The sequence below is a fragment of the Gobius niger genome (assembly GCF_951799975.1).
Source record: "Gobius niger genome assembly, chromosome: 14".
Taxonomy (NCBI): domain Eukaryota; kingdom Metazoa; phylum Chordata; class Actinopteri; order Gobiiformes; family Gobiidae; genus Gobius; species Gobius niger.
The window spans coordinates 23628566-23638843 of NC_136865.1; the positions used below are offsets into that span (position 1 = coordinate 23628566).

Genomic DNA, 10278 nt, shown 5'->3' on the forward strand with positions numbered 1-10278 from the left:
TGTTTTATTGACGTAATGCTAACACTACACTGACCTTATATTACTGTAGTTTAATATATCAGACCAGTATAGACTTCAATGTCAAGCCCTGCCCTTCATATCAATGTTCTTGACCTAAAGATTAGACTCATTTATTTACTCTTTTGGCAGTAGACACAAAAATCTAACAATCAACTCACTGTTCCAGCTAAAAACTTGCAGATTAAGCCACACAATACAGTTTTTGTTGTTGTATAAAGTCAAAGTGTTCAAGTGAAAAGGGCCTTAAATTAGATCTTAACATTACTCCAAATGTTTCATGACTCCGTTTTCTCCACATGATCAAGCTCCATGTGACAACATCGAGGGGAAATATCTGTAGCTGCCATTGTTTAAAACAAGGTGGAAGAAAACAATCTCTTGAAAATCTCAGAATCCATCCCAGAATCAATTGAGGCACTTCTACACTGCAGGGAAAGAGCTATGGAAGAAAAATGTCCTAACAAAGCTTAAATCTAGTCTGTGTGATGCAAAATTCTGTATTTGTTGTACTTCGGCTTTGTACAACAACAGTAGACAGTACAAGATAATCATTCCTCATCGTGATTGTAAAACCAACCAATAATACGTAGTAACATGCAAATACATAATAGCACCATAAATAAACATTAAACGAGCTACTGTGAAGGTGTCTCTGTTTTGTGCGTTAACAGTTGCGATGTTACTATAGTTAGTAGTAAGCGCCTGGGTCTTGTAGTAGTATTAGTTTAAACAAGGGGGGACAATATAGACTATCATGTGTTCTTTGTAGTGCAGCCAAGGTAGAGATATTTCTGTCCTTAAACACTTTTCAGTCAGTCTTTTAAAATTTGACTGTTCACAAAAAGCTTCAAACAGCATTTAGAGAAATATACTTTCAAAATGCAATAAATAATCTTGTATGGGCAAAAATTGTCCATTATATCTGGCACTGAACAGCATCAGTACTTCAATGTGAACACTAAAGTGTGTATTTTATATTTTTAAAACTTGGACACCCCATTGTTTAACATAGCGGTTATGGCAGCACACTCCCAAATCTCTACCTGGTGACACCCCCGTAAAGCGGCTCAGATGATGTGGAAACGTGGTCCGGGCGCGGCGATGATGTCACTGTAGGGCTCCTCCTGCACCAGCTCCACGGCCTGCTGCTTCTTCAGAACCAGAAAGCTGTAAAACTTGGCCGCCGCCTGTTTCCTGTTGTTGTTCCTGCACAGATCCAAGAGGCTGACGGACTGCGCCCCCGTTTTATCCATCACCCTCTGCAAATCGAGAAATAGGAAGAACTTTTTCAGGAAAGTCCTAGTCTTTGTTCTTTTGCTCTACTTTCAGACAGAGGGCCTATGGCCGTTCCTGTCAGTAGATGTAGATCTGAATATTAAATCAATTTGCCCTTTTGCCATCTCAGCAAAACATTTTGGGGGGACAGTGGCTCAGAGGTTTGTCCACGGATTCAAAGGTCGCAGTTTGAATCCTACTCTGACAAGTACACAGTGATGCTGTCTCTGTCCATGGGCAAGACTAAATCTGATTTAAGAAGTCCCTTTTTTTGTTCAACAGTGGAGAAATTGCATGTAGTCACCAATTACAGATACAACTGTGACAAGGGTGCTGCAACCAAAACTATAAAACTGAGTGCGCAGGGAAACCAAAAGTGCTGTGTAAGCGTAACCGTCTTTCATCTTATCTTATGTTTGCAATACATATGGGGGTCATTTACACATTTTTACCCAGGCAGTATTCTCTCGTTTATACAGTGGGGAAAGGAAGTATTTGGTCAGTTTCCCATTGACTTTCTATTGGATTTTGGCCAAATACTTTTTTTCCCCACTGTATATCAGATTTTGGGCCCTGAAACAGTAAGACAGGCGAATCTAAATGCTACTATATATGCTCATTTCCAGCTTGCTCTCACTATTTAGCCCCTGTTTGTATACATGACCCTCATACTGCAAACCTACTGTACCTTGGAACTCATTTATTTGAAAGAAACCATTGAACATTTCAGACCTGGAGTCCGTGAAGCATCTGCTGCGTCCTTTTGTTCCATCGTCGTTCTTCTGGGTCCTGGTCTCCTCCCTGAACTTCCTCCTCCTGATGCCACAAACACACATGGAAATGTTAGTCCGTCCCAAAAAGTAATCCTGCAAGATGTGTTAAAGTAGCGACAGATCACAGTAGCTATTACTACAGTGAAGCAATAAGAATAATCTAAACGGGTGACTCTTTTACCAGGAAAAGAAAAGGGAGCGGTGTCTCACCTCGTCATCAGAGTCGTCGTCATCGTTCTTCTTCTTGCCCTTGTCGTTGAGCAGGTCCAGGTCCATGAGTTGGCTGATAGTCGGTTCCTCAGCGGGCAGCTCAGGTGCCTCCAACTGGGTCACCTCTCCCGAGCCCTGCTGTTGCTCCAGCGTACCCATCTACAAAACAACCAAGAATCACACCATGGTAAAAACATGAATTTACTTGCACTGTACTCACGGGCAGCGCTGGCTCAGAGTCTTGGGCCTTGCGCTTGACTCCCCTCTGAGCTGCAGGAGGCGCCATCACAGACTCATCCAGGGTCCTACTGCCCTCCACGGCTGAGGTCTGAAGGGCGCTGGCCTCTTCCATCAAAGTCTGGTCTGTAAAAGACACGCAGTCACCAAAAAGTGTAATATTTAATCTACGATGCACCTTCTGATCTCTGTTGAGTTCATTTTTTTTCAAACGCCACCCCAAAGTTAGAACAGTGTCTGAATCTTTGTGGGCGCATTAGTCTTCAGTCAATTGTAAATCATAAAATACAATGCATAGATTACCCATGATGCCCTGCTGCTGCTGCTGTCCCGCGGTCTCCTCTCGTGGCACCTCTGAGTTCTCCAGATCTCTGAGGAACTCGTCCAAACTGTCGGCCTCTCCTCCTTTCCTCCTCTTTCTCAGCTCGTCCGGGACCAGAGGAGTCAGGCATCGGGTGAACATCTGCAGGAACATTTAGAACAACACTATAGTCAATCACCACAAAAGGAGAAGTCATCACCTGGATTTGACAAACTGATTTGATCTGAGGTTGCTGTAGTCGCTCAGGTCTAGGTTCAGCATCACTATGAGCCCAAAGAATGCGATCAGCTGATGACCTAAACACCCTCAATGTATTTGTCCTTCTCTGATGTGCCGTATATTCCAAGATGACAATACCAGAATGTTTAAAGCAGAACTAAATAACTTGTGCCCCATGTGCGCTTTTTTCTTTACTCATTACTGTGAGAGTAAATTCTACGCTGACAGAAAAGACAAAGGGAGAGAGGGATACACTTACATACAATGAAGATATTTTTTTTCACTCAAACATGGCTGTACATACTGTTTAAATGGCGCTAGCCCGCAGTTAGCTTTGCCCATTAGCCTGTTAGTTTCTTCTTCGTGATTCCATTAGTGTGTATTGGTGGCACCTACCCAAGTATGGTAAGTTGCAATTGTGGTTTTCTGGCTAGAGACACCAGGGGGAGATGAAAGACCCCCCAATCATCCCACTAAAACTTGTATTACTCCCAGATGGACTATGAAAAGGATTTATTAAGGTAAACAAGTTACTTATTATTGCTTTAAAGCCTTCAATAGAACATTTCCAGACAGAATGTGAATGAGAGTCGCTGCATTTGCCCCTAGTTGCTCAGAAAATAGACTTTAAAACGGCTCTGCTCTTAAGGGTTAGCACCAAAGAACCATATGAACCATCTCAGTGAGGGGTGTTCTGTTGGTGCCCACAGTCAGGGCTGAACATGATGAGGTTGTGTTTTAACGCAGATAAAAATATGAAACAAGCCTCAACTCTGACCATGTTCAATCCAGGCTGAAAACAGTTCTTTTTAGCTGTGCATATGACAACTGAGCGTATTTAATGGCAATCTTAATTAAAGATTATACGATTATGGATTGATTGGATCTGCCTTCTTGTAATTTTATGTAACTGAAGCACTTTGAATTGCATTGTGTACGAATTGAGCTCTACAATCACATTTCTGACACATTTTCAGCGCTTTTTGTCCCTTTTTTGTCACTCTTTCATCACTTTTTTGTTACTCTTTTTTCAAGAGTCTTTTAGATTTGCTCAGTACCTTGAGCAGCCTATTGTTCCAGAGCGGCTGTGCGGGCAGAGAGAACAGCTTCTCCACTCCGCCGGTCTCCTTCCACATCATCAGCTTCTTCGTGGGCGGGGCCAGGTCCAGCGTGGTGACGATGTCGGAGTAGTCGGACAACTGAGCGCGGATGGTCTTACTGTCCAGCTCCTTCACACTGTCCACAATCAGCTTCCTCTTACGCTTTGCCTTGGTCTCCTTCACTGAAAAGTACAGGCAATAACAATGTCATTTTCCTACAAAAATAGTGCAGTTATTCCCGAAGTGGGGGTCGCAAGATGATTTTCAGACATTTTTTTTTCATTTCTGACATTGAATTTTATGTTTTTTTGATTGAACACAGCACATTTATAATATCAAAATACAGTATCCAAACTGTAATGTTTTGCACCTTATGTTGTTATAAATGCTAATTACATTTTACAGCAGGGGGTTCCGAGTTGTTTGTTGAGTGATTTTGGGGGTCGCGGCCTGAAAAGTTTGGGAACCCCTAGTGTGCATTAAATTGTGCTTCTCTCTACAAGTTACAGCGTCTTCATCTTTGTTAAAGCTACAGTACCCAACTTTCCTTGTTTCCAAACAGCGTCAGAGTCATTTAAACTGTCAGCTACAGCCGCGACTCTCACAAAGCTTTCCGTGCATCGTTATTCTTCTCTTTTGGAGTTTAAAAAAATTAAAAATGATTTTCCATTGCAGCAACATAAACATCGCTCAGCACTTCAGTGTCTCCTTTTGATTTATGACGCTTTACAGTGAATTTAACTCAGCTCTGAGCCACTGGATCAAGATCAGGTTTCAGAGTTGCATTTGGCTGTGGTACCTGTGATGTCGATAGGCTCCAGGGCGAAGGTCTCCTCCTCGTTGTGGGTCAAAGCCGTATGTTCGGCCTGATCCGCCATCGCCGGGAGGGGCTCAGTGGGACCGGAGTCTGGGCTGTCCGGGGCGCCGGCTTTATGACAAAAGACAGACACAACAACAGTGTGTTAAGATCAAAATCTTGTGTGCAGAGTACATACCCAAAGTCTGCCTTAGCACGCTACAAAAAGTGAATATCATGCATGGCATGAATGGCTTGAATTGAGGAAATGTATCTTGTTTTGAGGGGTTTTCACTCATTTAGACTTTTTTCTTAAGTTTACTTTGCAAATTTGATGACATTTCAGACTAGATCTAAGATAAATCTCACATGAAATGAGAAAGTAAAACTGCCAATGGGATAACACCAATTTTCTTACCCCATTAACAAAGAAAATAACCTGAAATAAGGACGAAATGTATTGAAACAAGTCAGAAACATCTCAAATCAAGTGAAATAATCTATGTCAAATGCTCAAATCTTAACTAAACTTTCTTTTTCCAGTGACCACCCTTCCTGGACAACCATTGAGCCACACACAAAACCCCAACAGAACAACCTATTAACAACTTTGTGGCAAATTTAAAACACAACTGACCTGAAAGTGCATCAAAGTCGTCATCGTCGTCTCCGTGGTCCTGGGGCATCATCACACTTCCAGTGATGGCAGGAGGGTCGTCGAAAATGCCTCCACCGTCCTCATTACTCAACAGCTTATCCACTAGAATGAAAAATAACTGAATAACTGATATGCCACTTTTCCCATCTACAATAGGAACTTCTTTCTTTTGGTGTCGCTATATATATTCATAGATTTCCAAAAAAAAAGCCTTGTGAAGAGCTTTATATGTCTGTGAAAAGTGCTACACATCTATTTTGGATCGATTGGTGGATTAAACTACGTTACCCAGCATGCCCCCCTCGTTGCTCTCCATGGGGTTTTCTCCGAAGTCGTCCTTGTACTGGTCGTACTCGAGGTGGTTGGATTTGTCCGTCTGATTGGCTCCGCCCTCTGTCTCCAGCAGCAGGTTGGAGGCCGAGGCGCCCATTATGTCCACTTCAAACACGCTGCCGTCCCGCATCATCTCACGGTCGTCCATCCCAAAATCGGCTGATGAAAATAAACGGCAAGCTACTTTTATGCAATAAAAACATCACATTTGAAGAGTGTGAAGAGTATTTTAAGAGTCATTAAGTGTGTGTACTTAGAAAGGGCGACCCAATGTACTGAGTAGAGTAGGTTTTTAGAGTATTTCTGACTGAACGACCATCTAGACTTACAGAAGTCATTGTCCTGCAGCAGGCTGAGGTTGCCCACTTCCTCTCTCATTGTGATCTCCTCCGCTCGGCTCTGGTTCAGGTTGAACTGTTGAGCCACGTCAAGATCACTGGACCACAACGAGAAAGTACATCTTTAGTTAGTTTCAGTTCTTAGTCTCCTGAGGGGGACATTTGTTTTAGTACAGGGTCACTGCTCAAACTTACACACAAAATCACCATACAATACCGTACACATGAATAAAAAGCACAAAAAACACAAACCCCACATAGTCACCTCTCCAACTCACTGTTTATAAGTGAGTGGAAGGGAGGAATGAGTTCTTGCACCAATTAGACTTTCACAAAAAGTTCCTGTATCTTCTGTGAGAGTGCACGAGCATGTACTTTTTACTATAGCTATGATTTTCAAACAATAGATCCACAACCCTAGAAATGGTTCCTTGGCGCTGAACTGACAGGTCACCCCGGCAGCATTAGAGGATGCGGAGTAAACATTGTAACAATAAAGATGTACTATGAAAATTCTTTTGTCATATTGACTGATCTTGATTCACTTTATTTTTCTCATATCAAAACATAAACAAATAGCTGATTGACAAAGATAGAAAACCTTTATAGTCTCAGCTTTACTCTTTACTTTATTTTGCGCAAAAATCTTCCATAGAGCTACACCCAATGGAAGATTTGGTTTCTTCCATACTGAGATATGTTCTTACCTGAGCTTAGATGAGTAGATGCGTACCTGGTCTTTGTGTCCGTGGAAGAGCTTGGTCGCTTCCAACTTCACCCCCGTTTGGAGCTAAAAGAATGTATTGCTAACAACATCTTTGGTCGTTTTCCGTGACTGAGCGCACGCACAAAGATCAGACAGGTCCGAATCAACTCGTCTAAGCTCAGGTAAGAACATATTTCAGTATGGAAAAAGGGTGGCCTGTTCCTTTAAAGGTAAATAAATCTGTCTGTTATCAGCGTAAAAGTGTAACACAGTGCCGTGTTTACTCAGGATGTAATCATATAGAGTGAAAACAACAAAAGTTCAAGAATGGATCCTTGTGGTACCCCACATGTCAACAGGGGAAACAAGAATAGAATAGACGTAAAAAATATTTAGTGATCATTTATATGTCATTTACACCCATTATGGATCAATGCATTTAATCTCAGTTGCACTCACTCTAAATCGGGCAGTGGTTGGTCAAAGTCGTGAAACTCCTCTGGGAGCGTGATGGCGTTGTAGGCGGCTTCCCTGTTTTCCTCCGGCAGATCCACCACACCTGAAACACGCCAGAGAGTAGAATACTATCAACTGAATTTTTACTATTAAATACTAATAATATAGTTTTGAGCGGTGATTCAAACCTGGTCTGAAGGCCATCTTGATCTTGATGAAGGCCTCGTTGCAGTCCGCCAGCAGATACTTGGCCTTTCTGTGGTAGATCCTCACCACTCCCAGAAGCAGATGCCCCGACGTGCGCAAAGCCATCTTCACCTGTTTACCAGCAAAAACAAGTATTGTACGAGACTGAGAGGGAGTTTAGTTGAACCCCTGTGAACGTGACTGAGGGAGAGTTTGCATGGACTGTCAGCCATGTATTGTTTTGTCTAATCACAGCATCTACATAGCTTCTGATGATTTTGCTGCATTACTCTCTTACCAATTTATTGCTAAACCTTTTCCCTCATATTGATGTTGTTTGATTGGCCGAGCTTCACTTGTGGGTCGCTCCACTTTTGAAATGTACCTTTGGTGAAATGATGCTCTCCACGCTGCTCTCCAGGTTGCACTCGAACACATGCGCCTTGGTCAGCTTCTTGTCCCAGTGGGCCGCCAGCCAGATTTTAGCCAGCGGCCCCCGTTTGCTCAGGACGAAGTGGGCGTAGAACATTGTCCCGACACCGTTTCACCTCAGCAGGGGAGAAGGGAGGGGGGGAGAGGGGCGAGGGGGGGAGAGGGGGTCCTGCGGGAAGAACAATAAATACAATCTTATCACATGATTCAAAAACTAAACAAAGCATGACAGCTGAAAAGACTGCGGCTCTTTGAAGTTCCTAAGTGGACATTTATCACCGCTGTCAAGGGAGTTTGTTCTGCCTATAGAGGACGGATTATGCATTATCTTTAAGTTCTTGACAAATGTAGTTTCAGCGCCTCACAATAAAAGGTCTCATAAAGGTTCAGATGATAGTCTTCTTGATAGTTCTTTTACTGTACTGAGGAAGTTTACTTATGACAGTTTCCCCTTTTACCACTTACACATGTACACTCCCCGACCAAAACAATCCTGTTCTGATCTGGGGTCGCTGCAGTTGGTCAGGTCAAATTTCAGTAACACAATGAGCTCTAAGATTGAGATCAGCTGATGACCTGAACATCCTGAATGACCAGGTTATTCCATCAATGGATTTCTTCCTCCCTGATGGACACACAGAGTCCAAATCTTAACCTCATTGAGAATCTTTGGGATGTGCTGGAGAAAGCTTTGCACTTTGGTCACAATCTCCCATCATCAATACAAGATATCGGTGAAAAGTGAATGCAACACTGGATCTGTTGACATTTTAGAAGCTTGAAACACCTCACAGTGAATGTGTGCCATACCGCCATTCCGTCAGACCTTAGAAGCTCAGCAGGGAAGGGCCTGGTCGGTGCTGGGATGGGAGACTGTTTGGGAACATGTGGTGTGTGAGTGGTTGGTGGTGGTCGGAGGGGCCGATGGTGCAGACTGGTTGCCTCGCTTCCTTCAATCTACCCCAGGGCAGTTGTGGCCACAACATTAGCTTACAACGGGTATGGAATAATATATTATTATTGCAGTAATCAAACCTAAACGTGGCCCATATTCTCCATCTTCCCAGAACTTCCTTTTAACTTTTCTTTGTCATTTTTCTGCTGTAAAAAACAATATTTCTTACCTCAGGCATTATCAGACAAAGCAACAATAAGACAAGCATAAAAACCGGCCAAAATGACTATAAAGGATGATTGCGCCACTATTAAAACTAGCACTTACACACAGTCTTACATTTTGTAATGATTAAATTTAAATTGTTTCCCTTCTCATATATGCATTGTTAATACATTAAAGACTTTCAAAAATATACTAAAGTCATGGTTACTTGAGAATCAAACGTATGTACATCACCCTTAATATATTTTATTTCTTGCTGCCTTTGAAATTCTGCCTGTGTGTCCATGATGTTGATGATACACCATGCGGTGCCTGTGCTGAATGTTGCCATAGGTCGTGTGTGAGATCATAATTCATTGTTTTACCATTGATGATTGTTGTTATTGTGTATTGTTTGCTGCTGGCAGTCCAAATCTTGCCCTGGGACAACAATTGAAAACCTGCTTTAGAGCTGAATCTGGCACATTTACAGAGATGTTGATTAATTTGCATTGTCCCGGTTCAAATGAATTAATAATAAAAAATAAATAAATAGGCTGCTAACCAAATCTTTTAAGCAAACTTTGTAGCATGCTTTTTTTCTTCATATTTATGAGAATGTAGCCTATGAAATACCCCAAATTGCATTGCCATTCAGAATATACCTTCCAGAAAGTAGGAGCCACATACATTTCTAAATAGGCCGAGCCGAGCCAGCCTAAAATATCAAACTACAGATGCTGCAGAGTGATGTCATCCCGGGTTTACCATCTCCACAGCAGCCCCAGCTCAGGCAACACGCGGGCTTATGCAAATACAAACGCTCGCTCCGGTTTATTAGCGTGAAAATACACAATGAGCAGAGAAGATCAAATCTGATGCGTAAACATTGGCCGTGATTCCAACAGGTGATGCTGCAGATGAGCTCTGTAGCCTCGCGCAGCCCCTTTTTCCCAAATCCTCCAAACCGAGACCCGTTTCTCTCCACTCGCCCCGCAGGCTGAAGCCCCGGGAGTTTCCTCAGCCCACACTCCTCACCCGTTAGCGGTTTCTCCCCGGCACCGGCCGCAGTCCAGCTCGCGGTAGGTTTTCCATCATCATCATCAGCATCGTCGCT

The 10278-nt window shown here is 42.8% G+C and overlaps 1 protein-coding gene across 1 annotated transcript; it reads right to left on the minus strand.

The window, feature by feature from the left end:
* Window positions 1–823: 823 nt before the first annotated feature.
* rad21b (RAD21 cohesin complex component b) lies at window positions 824–8228 on the minus strand. The gene is made up of 13 exons (XM_079571586.1): window positions 8016–8228; window positions 7633–7762; window positions 7448–7547; window positions 6274–6380; window positions 5900–6103; window positions 5591–5713; window positions 4957–5085; window positions 4116–4339; window positions 2820–2979; window positions 2500–2642; window positions 2280–2438; window positions 2029–2112; window positions 824–1280 (listed from the first exon to the last, which is right to left on the minus strand). The coding sequence occupies exons 1-13, from the start codon at window positions 8157–8159 to the stop codon at window positions 1089–1091; spliced, it is 1899 nt and encodes a 632-aa protein (XP_079427712.1). The 5' UTR covers window positions 8160–8228; the 3' UTR covers window positions 824–1088.
* Window positions 8229–10278: the final 2050 nt, after the last annotated feature.